This window comes from Schistocerca americana, chromosome 2, assembly GCF_021461395.2.
Source record: "Schistocerca americana isolate TAMUIC-IGC-003095 chromosome 2, iqSchAmer2.1, whole genome shotgun sequence".
In the NCBI taxonomy this organism is placed as follows: Eukaryota; Metazoa; Arthropoda; class Insecta; order Orthoptera; family Acrididae; genus Schistocerca; species Schistocerca americana.
The window spans coordinates 344,956,339-344,976,320 of NC_060120.1; the positions used below are offsets into that span (position 1 = coordinate 344,956,339).

Sequence of the window (19,982 nt, forward strand, 5' to 3'; positions counted from 1 at the left end):
TCGAGAAAGTCATTTCGCAGGCCGCAAAGAGAAAGTCTAACTTCGCTAATGAAATAAACTGCAACGCTGACAGAAGAATGCTAACAATTGATTATTGTATAAAACTGTCCGTTGTTGTAGCTGTTTATTTCAGAAGTCGAAATATTGTAATTGCATTTAGAGGGGAGGGGCTACTTTTAACAGCGTCACCCTGTATTTCACACCAGGCTTCGCAGTGAAGTGATTCTCTGAATGCAATCTGCTCGCACAGGGCGGCAGAGCACCTCACTACAGGCACATGCAGCATTTCCAGTGGGCAAGGACGCTCTGGATAAAGATAGTCTGGGACTTACTGAGAAAGCTATTCCCAGCAATATTAAGCGCAAATATCACAGATTTTTCCTTGGGTTCAAATATCAGTGGGCGTAGTTTGCATATATTAACTTCCAGGACCTCTTGGAAATATCTTTTTCAACATAACGCCCCCCCCCCCCTTTACAAGGAATTCGATTAGTGGAAGCAGAAAATAGTCAATTCTGATAATGTAAGAGAATCGCTGAAAAATATTGTCTGCAAATGAATTTATCGGAACATCTGGGAGCTCGCAAAATCGAGAGTCAGTGGACAGACGCTGGCATGATCCAAGTGGTGCGGAAGGGTATCAAGTCGGAAGTGAATTATGATAAAGTTCTTTGCCAGTACGAAAAACATTGAAAGATTTCGCAAGTGCTTTACCGTGGGCATGTGTGGAATTCTGCATACTCTTGAGACGTATTACTGTGTTTACGACGTTTCTCATCGACCCATATACGTTATCTCGCATTTCCAGCTGCTTCTCTGACACAAATAATGATAAAAATTCAGAAATTCAGGGTCGCCACCAGCCCAAGCCCTTCCTAACCATTTAGAAGAAAACGGAGCTGGAAAATTATTATTTTAATTACTTTAATAATTTAATTACAAGTACACAAATTTCTTTAAGCACCCAGATAAATAACACTCCATGTCGTGCATGAAGCAACTTGTTTAATTCAGGAATGGAAACCAGAGTAAGGGGGTAAGATCGACATGAAAGAAGTTATCTTTCACGTAAATTATTCATTGTAACTAAATATTTGGTTGCACATCCTAACTACACATAACTGGTGTCTGACTCGAAATATTTATGTAAGAATTACGTGAGAATGAAACAGAGCACAATTTAACTGCAGCAAGAAGAAACACAAAAGACGGGGGTAAGAGGCAATTATACTATCATCTCCTTTGCATTAATACCATAAAAATATCTAAGTGAGATTTGCATTACGAATCTACGCATGCTCTATTCTGGACAGAGGTTTAACCAATACACAAGGCTGTGCGATAATTATTTAACATACTGAGTCTGCTGCTTGCAAACGGCCGAACTAGAGCACGTGGTGCATTCTGACTCAAACTGTTTTGCTGATTTGTAGAAAGCGCACGAAAGAGCAGATATTCTTGCAGAAATTGTAGCTCATTGAACAAGCAAACTCTTAAAATAAAGCATATTGCAGTGCCGTGGTGAACCAGAAGGGTGATTGATTACCAAACACGTGGCACAAAATCGACACACAAAGACAAAAGCAATTTCCACAAAATATAAGATTAACAATCATAAAAAAAATTACTCGCTTCACACGCTTCAGATAAGCTAAAGTTCTTAAGTATTTCACCAGTTAAACATAACGAAGTCCTAACTCAACCTGATTCCTATCATCTTAAACCCCCGTTAAGAGCTACGATCCGTACTCACCAAGCGTTCACCGAAGAGTGCCCTTTTCTCTTTAGAGATTACCTAGCTCCCCGTGCAGCGGAAGCTACCAGAGGGGTAGCCCTCCGTCACCAACCTCACACACAAAAACAGCCTTCGACTAAGATGGGTAAACCTCTCTGTTCAGATCTTGGAAAGCTAAGTTGGTCATCCTGTGCTCTCCTTTGAACGAGAAGCAACATCGTCTGCTCCCAGAAAACGATGACCAATTCAGCGATTCCCACAAAAAAACCGAAACCGACATTAAAACACACATATAATAATCAATACGCCCTATTTGAGTGCTCAGTCTTTCTGGAAGAGTTCATGAAATGAGCTAAAATCGGATAGTAAAATGAATAGGTTGTACCGAATTCGACAAGCGTCTTATGAAACGACTTCACAGAGACGTTTCGCTCTGTTTAGCGAGCTTGTTAGGAAAGGACACAAAGTGAGTGACGATTGGCTAGGTAGGAGTGTTGGTTAACGAACAGGCTACAATATTCGCATGTTAATACTGAAAATGAAAACGTCGTTGTTCTTATGTGTCTTTTTTTCCTCTTTGGCATCCAACAGTTATCTTGTTTGCTGTATGGAGAAGATTATTAGCGAAGTTACTAGTACCTGGCTGGTGTAGTGAACATTTACCATTCTGGTGGTTGAAACAGAGAGGCTTTTTGAAGAGGAAATATTTTAACCCGCCTCGTTGTCAATGGAAAGTGGACGACCTTTTTTAGACGCTGTAGTGTAGCAACGCAGAAGATTAATCTGGATGTGCCGAAAAACGTTTCCGAATAAATTGTACGGAGCAATGCACCTGTAAATTTGTTTTGCGCGCCGCACATCCGTAATGGTGCGCGGATTGTGGCCGTTTCAGTTTCAGTGGGAGAGTGAGGGAGGCGATTACCTGTGAACTGCGGCGGGCAGTCGCAGTGGAAGGTGTCGTCGCCGGTGGGGGAGCAGGTGGCGGCGTTCTGGCAGGGCAGGTGGGCGCACGGGCTGCGGCCGCACTGGCGCACGCCGCTAGAGCGCAGCACGAGCGCGCCGCCCTCCTCCAGCACCACCGTCTGCTGGCCCAGCCGCAGCCGCCGCACGCACCCCACCAGCCCGCGGGCCGTGCCCACGTTCTCAAACACCCTGCAAGTACCCCTCATTAGTGCTGCTTGTTACTGCTGTTGTAGTGCTCACTTATTCAAGATACTCTGTGCAAGCCTCTTCTCTTCCGCATAGGTACTGGAGCTGCCGAATACTACCGGTGTAAGGGGGTTGGGTTGTTTGAGGGAGGAGACCAGACAGCGAGGTCATCGGTCTCATCGGATTAGGGAAGGACGGGGATGGAAGTCGGCCGTGCCCTTTCAAAGGAACCATCGCTGCATTTGCCTGGAGCGATTTAGGGATATCACCGAAAACCTAAATGAGGATGGCCGGACGCGGGATTGAACCGTCGCCCTCCCGACTGCGAGTCCAGTGTGCTAGCCACTGCGCCACCTCGCTCGATCCGGTGGTCTTGTTGAAATGGCGGAAAAGTGGAGAGAGTTTCAGAGTATCCTCTTACCCTCGAGGTGGAAAATGCCTCTAAAAGGTGTTAAAGACACGGTACGCGTGTCCACAGGACATACGGCGTCTAAGTGAAAGCATGAGTACTTCTCCATTGGCAAAATGCACTATATTAGTTACCTATTCAGATGTCTGAGACAGGGTGCCAAGGAGGAGGCAATCATGCAAAAAAATCCTGATTAGTACAAAAGGGTGGTATCGACGAGTCGGAGCGTAAAATGTCGGAAGTCTGAATGTGGTAGGGAAGCTAGTATACCTGAAAAGGGTGATGCGGAGATTCAGGCTATATGCACTTGGATTCACTGAAATGGAATGAAGGATTCGTTTCCAGACGAATATGAAACTGGTGTACTAGGAGCAGGATACGTACACGGCACAGAGTGAGTTACTGTCATCAGTGTAGTGATAAGGCTGTTCTCATCAGAGTCGACAGAAAACCAACAGTTATAACTACAGTTCTAGTGCACTGTTAAAGCCACGAGAAAAGCATGAAGAGGTAAAATAAAATGTAAATGTCGTATGACTAGGGCCTCCCGTCGGGTAGACCGTTCGCCGAGTGCAAGTCTTTCAATGTGACGCCGCATCGGTCACTTGCACGTCGATGGAAATGAAATGATGATGATTAGGACAACACAACACCTAGTCTCTGAGCGGAGAAAATCTCCGACCCAGACGGGAATCGAGCCCGAGTCCTTAGGATTTGTCACGCTGACCACTCAGCTACCGGGGTCGGACAGCATGAAGAGGTACAAGAAGTATATGGGGATGGTAATCGGTTAATTCGGTATGTAGAGAGAGGTGTTAATTTAATAATCATGGGGGACTGGAATGCGGTAATAGGAGAAGGTACAGGAGAGAGAATTGTGAGAGACTGTGGACTTGATAGTAGGAATACGGGAGAAAAAAAGACTAATTGGGATAAGTAGTAAATTTTAGCTAATAACAGTGAATAAACTGTTCAAAATGCACAAAGCGATTTACTTGGAAAAAGCCTGGTGACACGCGAAGAAACCATCTTGATTATGATCGGAGAGAGATTCCAAAATCAGATACAGACTCAGACAACAATTCAGTTAGGAGGAGGAACAGCAGAAACAAGATTAGCGATAAACTCAACATCGATATTAGTAGCAACCAACAAATGAATTTATGGAATTTTGCTACTTGGCAAGCAAAATTATGTATGACTAATGTAGCAAGGAGGATATAAGAAACAAGCCATCAGAGGAAAAGAGGACATTCCTGGACAAAAAGGTCTACTAGCATCCAATATCGGTCTTAATTTTAGAAAGAAATTTTTGAGAGTGTATGTTTGGAGCGCAGCACTGTATGGTAATGTTCATGGACGGTGGGAAGATCGGAAAAGAAGAGAATCGAAGCGTTTGAGATATGCATCACATTGAAAATTAGATGACTGAGAAGGTAAGGACTGAGGCGGTTCTCTGCAGAATCGGGGAAGAAAAGAACTTATGGAAAGCACTGACGAGAAGAAGGGTTGAGTAACATGGTACGTGTTACGACACCAGGGAATAATTTCCATGGCACTAGAGGAAGCTATATAGATTAAAAAACTGTAGACGAAGACAAGAGGTTGGAGGACATCCAACAAATAATTGCAGAAGTAGGGCGCAAGTGCTGCTCTGAAACGAGGAGATTGACACAAGGGACGATTTCATGGGCAGCTGCATAATAAAATGAAGAAGAGACATGGCTTTGAAGCTGCTTATTGTATGCAAGCCTTAGTATCCCTCAACAATATACAACCCCAACAAATCCCATTATCAAGCAAATGATTCTTCAATATGTGTCCTATCATCCGATCCCTTCTTCGGCAAAATTGTTCAAAAAAATGTACTTTCTCCCATTTCACTTCATTACTTCCTCATTAGTCATCTGATGTACCTTTCTAATGTTCAGGACCATGTTGTAACACTGGAATTCAAAGACTTCTATTATCTTCATGTCTGAACGTACTATCGTCCACACTTCATTTTAGTAAAAAGTTTTCTTGCAGACAAATACATTCAGATTTCCAAAGCATTTTCGAAAATTGTTCGTATACTAATTTTGAAGAAAAAAGAAAGATAGTTGATATCATTTCAGCAGGAACCGACAAGGAATTGAAACTGATAAGAAAAAGAGATGCGCACCCAAGTGACAGTGTACTGGTACTGAACTGGTGACGTATATACAACACACACAGAAAATCGACAAAAACTTTTTTTTTCGTGTCCAAGCCGGTAGCTGATTTACGTAAAGGAATTTGGAATGCTAACTAGCAATAGCTATGTACATATATTTCAATCAATGGTCAATGCAATCACTTAAAAAGTAAGTAAAGCGTTTCGTAGGATTGAAATTAAATTTCTTGCCGTTAATTTCATTTTCTGTCTGGAAATAATTCAATTAAAGTACATGATACTACGAAAAGTGTTTGTAGTAATCAGGCAATAATAGCGTCACATAATTATACCAAACAAACGGGCGTCGAGTTTGAAATTGAAGGTGGTACAGTTGGCACGATTTAAACATTCTATAAGTTTTTAGAAGATTCGTTGCAATAAACAAAGAAGCAACACCTTGTCTCACAGGGTTACTATAGGCTCAAGTCCCTGAAGAAAACAAAGACAAGGGACGGGAAAACAGAATTCAACATAATTTTTCACTGAAGAGATCTCCGTTAGTAAAGTCTGTCTGATTAGACAGGATTGATTAACAATGAAATATTTGTCTTTTAGATGTTTCTCAAACTCTTATTTTATTCAAGCTAAGAACAGACACAAGTTGTGAAGCTACAAAATACAGTCTTGACAAGTAGCGAGGAGTTAATTTTGTTGTAAACCCACGCGAGATTTCGTCACGCACCCAGCAATAAAATTACGTCTAGACTAAAAGTGTGCAACACAAAAAATAAATTACTGTAACAGTGACATCTGGGAACCTGAAGATGGCAGCATGATGTCAAGACGTGTGATGTCAACTTGTTTTCTGCAAAGAGAAACAAAACATGCCTACAGAACACAAATGTGAATTCTTGTAACAATTGCAGGGTAATATGCATAAATTTAAATGTAGGGTTTTCCTAAGCCACACCTCATCGCCGTCACACCTCGAATGCCAGTGGGTGTTAATGTGTGAATATTAAGTAACACGGTGAGGACAATGAACAGAACAGGTAGATACTGGATACAAGATTGTAAAATATGGTTCTACCGAAGAATGCTTAAGCTTTCATGGGCATATCAGTTAACTAAAGTAAAGGCACTGAGCTGAATCCAAGAGATAAGAAGCCTTTGATACAAAGTGACTAAAGGAAGCTCTGAGCTGTTAGGAATTAACTTGAGACGTGACAGAATCGTCAATTTGGTACTGAAGGGAAGTGTGACAGGCAAAAATTTCAGAGGCAGGCGAAGGCTTGACCACAATAAACAGGTAAGTGTGGATGTAAGTTACAATTGTCATGCAGGGATGAAAAGACTTGTACGAAACGGAGTACGGTGGAGAGCTACGTGGCACCAGTCTTCGGACTGGATACAATAAATACAATAAAGCAACAAGTGAGTCCCAGCCTGTGAAGTGTTTCTAGCAATGTGGCTACAAAAAGAATTTACGGAAAATAAGGTTAACTGAGGGCGTTGCAGTACAGCATAATGCAGGCAATTGTATAATGTACTGTAACAGGATAATGCATTCAGCTGTTTTATTGATGGTATTTTATTCAAATCATTTCGCTTTCTGAATTATACAATTTCTTGTTTAGGCGTGCTTTTCGAAGTTAAACATAAAGGAAACACTGAAGTACATTAACATTTTGAGTACCGGTAGTTTCTGTGTGAAACCACCATTTTAGTATTATTATAATTACACTCCTGGAAATTGAAATAAGAACACCGTGAATTCATTGTCCCAGGAAGGGGAAACTTTATTGACACATTCCTGGGGTCAGATACATCACATGATCACACTGACAGAACCACAGGCACATAGACACAGGCAACAGAGCATGCACAATGTCGGCACTAGTACAGTGTATATCCACCTTTCGCAGCAATGCAGGCTGCTATTCTCCCATGGAGACGATCGTAGAGATGCTGGATGTAGTCCTGTGGAACGGCTTGCCATGCCATTTCCACCTGGCGCCTCAGTTGGACCAGCGTTCGTGCTGGACGTGCAGACCGCGTGAGACGACGCTTCATCCAGTCCCAAACATGCTCAATGGGGGACAGATCCGGAGATCTTGCTGGCCAGGGTAGTTGACTTACACCTTCTAGAGCACGTTGGGTGGCACGGGATACATGCGGACGTGCATTGTCCTGTTGGAACAGCAAGTTCCCTTGCCGGTCTAGAAATGGTAGAACGATGGGTTCGATGACGGTTTGGATGTACCGTGCACTATTCAGTGTCCCCTCGACGGTCACCAGTGGTGTACGGCCAGTGTAGGAGATCGCTCCACACACCATGATGCCGGGTGTTGGCCCTGTGTGCCTCGGTCGTATGCAGTCCTGATTGTGGCGCTCACCTGCACGGCGCCAAACACGCATACGACCATCATTGGCACCAAGGCAGAAGCGACTCTCATCGCTGAAGACGACACGTCTCCATTCGTCCCTCCAGTCACGCCTGTCGCGACACCACTGGAGGCGGGCTGCACGATGTTGGGGCGTGAGCGGAAGACGGCCTAACGGTGTGCGGGACCGTAGCCCAGCTTCATGGAGACGGTTGCGAATGGTCCTCGCCGATACCCCAGGGGCAACAGTGTCCCTAATTTGCTGGGAAGTGGCGGTGCGGTCCCCTACGGCACTGCGTAGGATCCTACGGTCTTGGCGTGCATCCGTGCGTCGCTGCGGTCCGGTCCCAGGTCGACGGGCACGTGCACCTTCCGCCGACCACTGGCGACAACATCGATGTACTGTGGAGACCTCACGCCCCACGTGTTGAGCAATTCGGCGGTACGTCCACCCGGCCTCCCGCATGCCCACTATACGCCCTCGCTCAAAGTCCGTCAACTGCACATACGGTTCACGTCCACGCTGTCGCTGCATGCTACCAGTGTTAAAGACTGCGATGGAGCTCCGTATGCCACGGCAAACTGGCTGACACTGACGGCGGCGGTGCACTAATGCTGCGCAGCTAGCGCCATTCGACGGCCAACACCGCAGTTCCTGGTGTGTCCGCTGTGCCGTGCGTGTGATCATTGCTTGTACAGCCCTCTCGCTGTGTCCGGAGCAAGTATGGTGGGTCTGACACACCGATGTCAATGTGTTCTTTTTTCCATTTCCAGGAGTGTATTTTATTTTTGAAGTACCGGTACTTTTCTCATGAAACGAGCGATGGTCTTGCAAGACAGAGACATCTAATGGTACTGCTACAAATGTAATGGACTGTAGGAGTCACTTAACATCGTGCAAAGCAGCAATCGGGGTGGGGATTGTGCTACGTGATGGCAGGAGGTTGTGTCATGTGGTTTTCATGTAGTGATCATATTGAGAAGATCATTAACAGTGAAAGTAATTGTATCTAAACTTATTGTAACTTAAATTTGAGTTTGTACTACTGCTGTTACGAATGATCTCGAAATGAAACAGCTGGAGTAGTAAGTATTTTATAATATTTTAGGACCGTTTTCGCTTGTTATTAGGACTATAATACACTCCTGGAAATGGAAAAAAGAACACATTAACACTGGTGTGTCAGACCCACCATACTTGCTCCGGACACTGCGAGAGGGCTGTACAACCAATGATCACACGCACGGCACAGCGGACACACCAGGAACCGCGGTGTTGGCCGTCGAATGGCGCTAGCTGCGCAGCATTTGTGCACCGCCGCCGTCAGTGTCAGCCAGTTTGCCGTGGCATACGGAGCTCCATCGCAGTCTTTAACACTGGTAGCACGCCGCGACAGCGTGGACGTGAACCGTATGTGCAGTTGACGGACTTTGAGCGAGGGCGTATAGTGGGCATGCGGGAGGCCGGGTGGACGTACCGCCGAATTGCTCAACACGTGGGGCGTGAGGTCTCCACAGTACATCGATGTTGTCGTCAGTGGTCGGCGGAAGGTGCACGTGCCCGTCGACCTGGGACCGGACCGCAGCGACGCACGGATGCACGCCAAGACCGTAGGATCCTACGCAGTGCCGTAGGGGAGCGCACCGCCACTTCCCAGCAAATTAGGGACACTGTTGCTCCTGGGGTATCGGCGAGGACCATTCGCAACCGTCTCCATGAAGCTGGGATACGGTCCCGCACCCCGTTAGGCCGTCTTCCGCTCACGCCCCAACATCGTGCAGCCCGCCTCCAGTGGTGTCGCGACAGGCGTGAATGGAGGGACGTATGGAGACGTGTCGTCTTCAGCGATGAGAGTCGCTTCTGCCTTGGTGCCAATGATGGTCGTATGCGTGTTTGGCGCCGTGCAGGTGAGCGCCACAATCAGGACTGCATACGACCGAGGCACACAGGGCCAACACCCGGCATCATGGTGTGGGGAGCGATCTCCTACACTGGCCGTACACCACTGGTGATCGTCGAGGGGACACTGAATAGTGCACGGTACATCCAAACCGTCATCAAACCCATCGTTCTACCATTCCTAGACCGGCAAGGGAACTTGCTGTTCCAACACGACAATGCACGTCCGCATGTATCCCGTGCCACCCAACGTGCTCTAGAAGGTGTAAGTCACCTACCCTGGCCAGCAAGATCTCCGGATCTGTCCCCCATTGAGCATGTTTGGGACTGGATGAAGCGTCGTCTCACGCGGTCTGCACGTCCAGCACGAACGCTGGTCCAACTGAGGCGCCAGGTGGAAATGGTATGGCAAGCCGTTCCACAGGACTACATCCAGCATCTCTACGATCGTCTCCATGGGAGAATAGCAGCCTGCATTGCTGCGAAAGGTGGATATACACTGTACTAGTGCCGACATTGTGCATGCTCTGTTGCCTGTGTCTATGTGCCTGTGGTTCTGTCAGTGTGATCATGTGATGTATCTGACCCCAGGAATGTGTCAATAAAGTTTCCCCTTCCTGGGACAATGAATTCACGGTGTTCTTATTTCAATTTCCAGGAGTGTATGTTTTAGACAAAATGAGTTCATGGAAGTTTCGAGATGTGGGATTTGGTCTAAGATTAATACAAAACTGGCTTCAAATATATCTCATGAAATGGTAGATTGTTGAAATCTGGATGTCCAAGAGGTTCCGAAATGAAACAACTTGAAAACAATTTCTTGTTACTTATAATGAAAGCCAATACTGTAAAAAATTTTAAAATTAAAATTTCTATTTAAAGTTTTAGGATTAAAAAGCATAAGCCACCCAAGATGTAGCCACGTCGAAGACTGCTATTGTAAGCTTAAAATGTGCCACTTCCTGCGTGATCGCGGTGTGCATTAATCGGAGGTGTACATTAATCGGAGTTCCACGTCTGCCGAAAGAAATCTAAAGTATCAACCTTCAGCTGCTGCACTGTATGTTAGCCTTTATAATGGGTGCACGCACCATCTGTCATATTATTATGTTTACAGCACTACTACTCATTTTGTAAGTGGTAACGTCTTGGATGGCTTTATGTACTTTACTGTTTCGGTTGAGATGGACGGCTATAATCACGCCTGAAGACGAAATTGAATAAATTCCTGATCGAAATCACGTGAATGGAATACCATAAGTAAGTCCGCAGCTCGTGGTCTGACGTTCGCGTTTTCGCTTCCCGATCACGGGGTCCCGGGTTCGATTCCCGGCGGGGCTAGGGATTTTCACCTGCCTCGAGATGACAGGGTGTTCGTGTTGTCCTCATCATTTCATCATCATTCATGAAAGTGACGAGATTGGGCTGAGCAAAGGTTGGGAATTTGTATGGACGCTGATAACCGCGCAGTTGAGCGCCCTGCAAACCAAACATCATCACCCCCAATACCATACATAAATCAGTTGAATGGATTATCCAGTAACAGCATATAAATCAAATTCGTGTGACGCCCTCCGGCTAAGGTTCGATACATGAAGCTGAGGCACACTAACAGGAGTAACAGCACTTGTTTGGGCTGGGATAGGATCCAGTAGCCGTTTACCTGGAGTGGTTGGTAGGCACGGCGCCGAGGTAGGCGCTGAGTTCGAGGTTGAGCGCGCGCAGCGGCCCCTGGCTCTGGCCCACCACCTCGGGCCCGTCGTCCAGCCGCAGCAGCCCGTCGCGGTGGTAGCGGCGCGCCCTCGCCACGTGCACCCTGCCCAGCGTGACGCGCTCTGCTGACGTCAGCCTCACCGCGCCATTGCCCAGGTTGTACCTGAACTCCACGTGGCTGCAAGTACAGAACAACACGCTACACCTCTCCCTGGATCACGTCCACGAAAGCCCGCCTTTCTGACTTGTATATCGAGACAGAGACACACTGAAAAACACTACTGGCCATTAAAATTGCTACGCTAAGAAGAAATGCGGATGATAAACGGGTATTCATTAGACAAATATATGATACTAGAACTGACATTACATTCTCACGCAATTTGGGTGCATAGATCCCGACAAATAAGTACCCAGAACAACCACCTCTGGCCGTAATAACGGCCTTGATACGCATGGGCATTGACTCAAAAAAATGGCTCTGAGCACTATGGGACACAACTGCTGAGGTCATTAGTCCCCTAGAAGTTAGAACTAGCTAAACCTAACTAACCTAAGGACATTACAAACATCCATGCCCGAGGCAGGATTTGAACCTGCGACCGTAGCGGTGTGGCGGTTCCAGACTGCAGCGCCTTTAACCGCACGGCGGCATTGACTCAGACAGAGATTGGATGGCGTGTACAGGTACAGCTGCCCATGCAGCTTCAACACGATACCACAGTTCATCAAGAGTAGTAACTGGCGTATTGTGACGAGCCAGTTGCTCGGCCACCATTGATCAGACGTTTTCAACTGGTGAGAATCTGGAGAATGTGCTGGCCAGGGCAGCAGTCGAACATTTTCTCTATCCACAAAGGCCCGTACAGGACCTGCAACATGCGGTCGTGCATTATCCTGCCTCAATGTAGGTTTTCGAAGGGATCGAATGAAGGGTAGAACCACGGGTCGTAACACATCTGAAATGTAACGTCCACTGTTCAAAGTGCCGTCAAAGCGAACAAGAGGTGACCGAGAAGTGTAACCAATGCCACCCCATACCATCACGCTGAGTGATACGCCACTATGGCGATGACGAATACACGAATCCAACGTGCGTTCAACGCGATGTCGCCAAACACGGGTGCCACCATCATGATGTTGTAAACAGAATCAGGATTCATCCGAAAAAATGACGTTTTGCCATTCGTGCACCCAGGTTCGTCGTTGAATACACCATCGCAGGCGCTCCTGTCTGTGAACTGTTCGTACAGATCGTTGTTGTCTTGCAGACGTACCCATCTGTTGACTCAGGGATCGAGACGTGGCTGCACGATCCGTTATAGCCATGCGGATAAGATGCCTGTCATCTCGACTACTAGTGATACGAGGCCGTTGGGATCCAGCATGGCGTTCCGTATTACCCTCCTGAACCCACCGATTCCGTATTCTGCTAACATTGGATCTCGACCAACGCGAGCAGCAATGTCGCGATACGATAAACCGCAGTCGCGATAGGGTACAGTCCAATCTTTATCAAAGTAGGAAGGACAATTGCGTACCATCACGTACGCATTTCTCCTCCTTACACGAGGCAGCAAAACAACGTTTCACCAGGCAACGCCTGTCAACTGCAGTTTGTGTATGCGAAATCGGTTCGAAACTTTCCTCATGTCAGCATCTTGTAGGTGTCGCCACCGGCGCCACCCTTGTGTGAATGCTCTGAAAAGCTAATCATTTGCATATCACAGCATCTTCTTCCTGTCGGTTAAATTTCGCGTCTCTTGCACGTCATCTTCGTGGTGTAGCAATTTTAATGGCCAGTAGTGTACAATATTCCCCGATTTATTATCCCCCCCCCCCAAACAAACAAACAAAAAAAAAAAAAAAACAAAAAAAAACGACGCACCACGAGGGATTTATGCAAACTGGACACAAACAGATAAAATTGTAAACTTTGGCTGCCGATGCGTATGTGTGAGACCGCAGGGCAATTTCACAGCGCACCTGGCGAGGATACCAAGCAGGGGACCTGTCGATATCACAGCATAAAATCCTTACTAATTCATTCCGTGTATTGAACTGGACAGTAACTATGCCTCGCAGACAGGCGCGTGAACAATACACGCATATGGCAGCATTTGAGGGAGGATGTAGGAAGAAGCCAAGTGGAGTAGTCGGCGAACGCTCGCCATTTTAATAGCAGCGACACCATCATTCGACGATGTACGCGTGAATGGGTGAACCAAGGCTGAACACCGCGTCAAGAAGGAAGCGGTAGATCTATAGAGACCACAGAACGAGAGCATCGAGCAATGTCAAAGCGGCAGTTGGACAGTATTTAACAAGACATCACTGAGCAGCACATCAAACAACTTTGTCAGTCAATGCCAAGCCGAATAATAGCTGATATAACGGCCATAGGTGGACCAAGCTGGACCCACGCGTTATTGACTTCCTTAATTCGTGACTCTCTTTTTATCCTGAATGAATCATACAACTTTTCCGTGTTGTAGTCACTTGTTTTCTGTGCGTATACATCTCCAGATTTTCTGCCCATTCGGATAATTCCTCCATGGTGCATCATTTCTTCTCTTTGAATCTACTTTGTACTTTGCATCTATGACAGTACACGTGAGACTTATACGTCACTTATCTTCGAATTTCTCATGAAAATGCCGTTTCCCTGTTGAAAGTGCTTCCTGCAAAGGACCGTAGCAAATAAACGAACTCATAGGCAACACAACCAACAGTATTTACGTATCGTGTGCAACACTGCTGCGGGGCCTACCCGATGTGCTTCTTCTTACTATTATTATTAGTGCCATCAGTCATACACCAAGCATTAGCATCCCGCAGTCTTTCAGTTTCTGATATTTCAGAAGTAAGAAGTACAGCAATCAAGTAGTTTACGAATAATAAGTCAGTGTGAACATTTTAACTTGATCGATTTGAAATTGGGGTGCAAGTTATGGGCGAAACAAGTGTTGCTAGGGAGAAGAGTGGTGCAGTGGAAGCGTGTTTTGTGGCGAGTGGATTGTTAGCTTTCGTTTCTAAGAATGAGTTGCAGGAGGCACTCTTAACGTACCGAGAATTATTTCATTATTCTGTAAGAAAAGATTAGAAATTAGCAGTAAAAATGTTTCATTGACTCATTAGCTCGTAGTTTATTAAAACACCGAAGAAAACGAAACGTCATTTACGTTCCGTAATAGTGAAAATAAAATTGCCGAAAGGCATGCACTCTCCATCCATGTTCCTGCGATATTTTAATGACTTTTTTTTATTTTGATTTGTTGTTTATTTCATCCCCCTCCCCAATACTCGCCCGCCTACCTTATCTACAGCTGGCTGATAGCAGCCATAGTGTTGCCCTTAAGCCAAACGATGTTAAAAATATAAAAATCGTTGTTTAATGTTAAAAGGTTAAAATAATGGGATTAAATTTGAATTAAAATTTACATTTAAAAAGACAGGTGGCGAAAAATTAACGTAATACAGGAACAGCGCTGGTGTGGCTGGTGCTAAAAGGAGCTGATGCTAAATGATGCTAAACTTACCGAAAACTGACGAGTCTTTTGAGGTCACCTCGGAGACATTACGAACAATATACATTTATGGATTGCCACGTCTGGGAACGGTTGGGAAAATGGGGTGTGAGAAGCTCGATGTACTGTTGGAAAGTGTGTGATGGATAAGTGAGGGTCGGCACACAAAGGAGTAAGTGGACAGAAAGATGGCGATGGGAGGGGGGGGGGGCGAGGGGGGAGGGAATTGGAGCCGTAATCTGCGCACATGACTACTCAGAACCTCACAATGAAGTGTTTGGCACAGGGTTCATTGACCCACTTATAGATTATTTCTCTACCATTCAACTCTGGAATATCAAGTGAGACTGACGCTGAAGGGATTAACTCTAATCGTAAACCGATTTCACCAGTGGCCAATTTCTATGAAATAGGGTTCGCAGACTACATGCAACAACAATGTTTTGTCTCGAACTATCAACTAACATCTTTGTTTCCGTGCTTCAATCCACCATTTTCAGCCTTAACTGACGCTGAGGGGGTTTACTCCAACTGCATACCCGATTTCATCAATGGCTTCCAACCATCAACTGCCAACTGAAGTTAGCAGTTGATGGTTGAAGATACAGCATCGTTGTTAGAGGTTGTCAGCGAAAACAAATTAATAGATGTTAGCCACTTATCCCTTCAGCAGCAGTTAAGGACTTAAAAATGGTGTACTGGTAGCTATATAATAAATAATTCCGTAAGGAAGGCTGTAAGTGTCCCATTTTATTACATAAGTAAACGGCAGAAGTCCCTCAAACATCCAATCACAAAAATCGACAAAAAAAAACATAACTCTTTCAGTCCGAGCTGTGATTTTTCTTGTTTTATTATGATAGCCAGTTCCCCCTTCACAGGTGGAAGTCAGTAAAGTACTTTCCCATTCGGAGGAGAAAGTTGTGATTGTAATTTCGGGAAAAAATACCGCCGCAACGAAATCACCTGCGTTGTAATGAGTGCCACGTCAGTTCGCTTATCATATCCGTGACACTCTCTATTCTATTTCGTGATTTTACAAAATGAGCTGCCCTTCTTTGAACTTTTTCAACGTTCTCCGTCAATCCTATCTTGTAAGAGTCGCAGTCCTTCAGAAGAAGCGGACAACCGTAGTGTAGGTATATTCTGCAGCGGATGTTTTGTATCATCTAAGTGTTCTGCCAATAAAATGCAGTCTTTCTTTCGCCTTAACCGCTACATTTTCTATTTGATGGTTTAAAATGATATGGAGACTGAGATTATAGGTGGTAGGAAGGGTGGATATCACTATGGTTTCCGGATCAGAGAGAGGGAGCCATGTGACGTTTGCTTGGGAGAGTGTATGGACGGAGTGGAGGTCTTAGCTCTGACCTGAACGAAGCCCGAGATTGGAGAATTCACGGGATATATAAGATCTGCGATGATGTACGAAAATTTGAGTGGAAGGAACACTTTACCAACTGATAGGGTATGCTAGTAGGAGAGTAGTAGGAGAGTGATACGGAAAGTGAGATTGAGGGACAGCGTTCAACGACTTTTATGGAGTCGAAAAATTTGGATGGGCATAAGGTACAAGCTACACCGGCAAACTTGATATATAATACTTGTGTCTGTGTAGAATATGGTGGAAGGATGCAACCTCTGTATAGGATCTATTAATTATTTTATTAATTCTGAGGGCTTTTTGTTAATTGCTTAGAGCTGACTGTACCACGTTAGTTATTACTGGTTTTTTTTAATGTGTTAGTAAGGTCAATGATATGATTAAGTACAGTCAAGTAGAAGAGGGAGACAAAGTGTTGGGAAGTTAATGCCTGATTTCTAACCGTATGAAGCTTCAAGGGTTTAGTGGTTGGAAAGTACGGCAGCATGATGGAAAAATGGGGAGAGAGTCAAGTTTATGGAAAGTAGAAGGAAGGGTATTATGGAGCTGCCATCAAGTGAAATGTGACTATATTAGTCTGTTTCCAAATCAACACTCGTTCTCGATGTCAATTTCTCTTTCGTTTATCCTTCCCCGACTTACCACGAATGACATGGAACTGTCTTCATTTGTAGTGGAAATGCAGAACATGGCAGGGGCCTATTCGTGTTCTGCAGCTTCGAGATAGAGCGCAGAGATTTTGTTGTGCTCACTAATCTCATATCTTCTATAGATGTCGTTGGCCCAATGCAGACGTAGAGCTTAGGTCATAAGTTCGTTGTTCTTGAAGTGAGACACCTGTCTAATAAGAAGTGATACACACGTCAAAAAAGTTTTGCATCATCTCGGTTCCGAGAGTTCCGGAACCTGTACAGAAAATTGAATAGAGATCAACATAAACATCATTTCCGCTCTTTTTATTGCTCTGAAAACGACACAACGCTTAGTGTACCACCATACAGTGAGACCTTCAAAGGTGGTGGTTCAGATTGCTGTACACACCTGTACCTATAATACGTCATCTTGCATTGATGTAGGTCTGTATTCGTCGTGGCATACTCTCCACAAGTTCATAAAGGCACTGTTGGTCCAGATTGTCCCACTCCTCAACGGCGATTCGACGTCGATCCCTCAGAGTGATTGGTGGGTCAGGTCGTCCATAAACAGCCCTTTTCAATCTATACCAGGCATGTTCGATAGGTTTCATGTGTGGAGAACAAGCTGGCCACTCTAGTCGCGCGATGTCATTATACTGGAGGAAGTCATTCATATGATGTTCACGGTGGGGGCGCGGATTGTCGTCCATGAAGACGAGTGCCTCGCCAATAAGCTGACGGTATGGTTGCACTATCGGTCGGAAGATGGTATTCTCGTATCTTAGAGCCGTTATGGTGCCCTCCATGACCACCAGCGGTGTACGTCAGCCCCACACAATCCCATACCGAAACAGCAGGGAGCCTCCACCTTGCTGCACTCTCTGGACAGTGTGTCTAAGGCGTTCAGCCTGGCCGGGTTGCCTCCAGATACGTCGCCGACGATTGTCAGGTTGATGGGATATGCGACATTCATCGGAGAAGAGAGCGTGATGCCAGTCCAGAGCGGTATGTTGTTAGGCCCATCTGTACTGCGCTGCAATGGTGCCTTGGTTGCAAAGATGAACATCGCCACAGCCGTCGGCAGTGAAGTTGCGGATCATGCAGCATATTGCGAGTCCTGTGGCTGCACGAAAAGCATTATTCAACATGGTGGCGTTGCTGTGAGGGTTCCTCCGAGCCACAATCCGTAGGTAACGGTCATCCACTGCAGCAGTAGCCCTTGGGCGGCCTGAGCGAGGCATGTTACCGATAGTCCTCTTTCTCTGTATCTCCTGCATGTCCGAGACACATGGACACTTCCCTTCTTGAGAGCCCTTCCTGGCACAAAGTAACAATGCGGACGCGATGGAACCGCGGTATTGACCGTGTAGGTATGGTTGAACTACAGACAACACGAGCCGTGTGCCTCCTTCCTGGTGGAATGACTGGAACTGATCGGCTGTCGGACCCCCTCCGTCTAATTGGCGCTGCTCTTGCATGGTTGCTAACATTTTTGGGCGGGTTTAGTAACTTCTCTGAACAGTCAAAGGGATTGTCTGTGTGTGATACAATATCCACAGTTAACGTCTGTCTTCAGGACTTCTGGGAACCGGGGTGATGCCAAACATTTTTTGATGTGTGTAACTGGTGAAATAGGTGAGGTTCTCAATTCCGTTAAATGATCTCATAAGTCTAAAATTAGGGATACCAATAGAATTTCTTTATTCACAACACACGAAGCAGATAAAGTAGTAAATTGCTCATAAGACGTCCTGCTTAAGTTCGATAAGAAAGTCGCAAGTATCATAGTTCATGTGTAACTCTATTACAATCGTATTTCATTAAGTCTTACAGAAAAAGTATTCACAAAAGTTATGCACACTGTTACTTTGTTCTTCTCTGCTTTCCACGCAGAGTCGCGTTATTTGAATGCAGTATTATGTTGCACGCATCCGATGTCTTAAGTGCGCTATCGATAACGCGAAACACGCCCTCCTATCTATCGCTACAAAGTGATTAAACAGCCCACATCACTTCGCCGCGTAGCACTCCTTCAGTGGGAGCCGAAGGTGCACGAAGTGCTTCGTCTAAATAGTGTTTTTCGACCGTTAATGAAAATTTTTAGAAAACTGAGATCCGTTGTAAGTAGATTAAAGCCTGCTATTGAGAGTGTATTTAACTTGATAGATAATTAAATCTAAAATATACTTTATGAAACTTGATAAACAAATCTAAAAAATTGGCATGTTGACTCCTGTGTCGACACTCAGTCAGATTACATCATACTACATGAAATTTATTCCGCGTTGCGAACATGGACAACCACCGGTTGCGTAGTGGAATGACGGCAATGAAAATTTGGGCTGAGCAGGAACTAGAACCGGAATTCCCCACTTCTCCGAACACGCTCCACGGCCAGATCTAAACTCCCGTATGTCGTCCACCGTATGTCTACAACCTGCACTCATACATCCATTATTTATATTCCCCTACAGGGGAGACATTTTAATTGAAAGTCGCTTGTCGCCGGTCGGCATATTGCAATGCCTTATCTTGTTCAGAAGTGTGTTGCAATGTTCCTTCGGACATCATGCTTGTCTGAAGAAATATTGCATCGTAATTCTGAACAAGGCACTGCAATGTAGTATCATCTTACTGAACTGCCGCTTATTTTCCCGGAATTGGCACTCATTGTACTGTCTGTTGTCTTCCTCTCACCACGTCTCTTACGTCATGTCTCATCTGCTGTAGTCTCAGCCAAACTAAGCAGTGACTGTGGCTCCAAAGCAAGATGGTTCAGATGCCTCTGAGTACTATGGGACTTAACATCTGAGGTCATCAGTCCCCTAGAACTTAGAACTACTTAAACCTAACTAACCTAAAGACGTCACACACATCCATGCCCGAGGTAGGATTCGAACCTGCAACCGTAGCGCTCCAAAGCCAGAAATCCCACATAACGAAGGGGATTTCATTGGCATAATGGAGAAAACTGAAGCTTCACTGGGGCATATCGGCTGTGTTGAGGAG

General features: G+C 45.4%; 1 protein-coding gene across 1 annotated transcript in view; it reads right to left on the minus strand.

Annotated features, from left to right (window-relative positions):
* LOC124594003 (agrin-like) overlaps window positions 1-19,982 on the minus strand; it is a 197,689-nt gene that overhangs the window by 32,655 nt on the left and 145,052 nt on the right. The window contains exons 7-9 of the mRNA XM_047132354.1: window positions 11,378-11,605; window positions 6,227-6,295; window positions 2,658-2,877 (exon numbers count right to left, since the gene is read on the minus strand). Coding sequence (XP_046988310.1) covers window positions 2,658-2,877; window positions 6,227-6,295; window positions 11,378-11,605 — 517 coding nt within the window. The remainder of the gene's footprint in view (window positions 1-2,657; window positions 2,878-6,226; window positions 6,296-11,377; window positions 11,606-19,982) is intronic.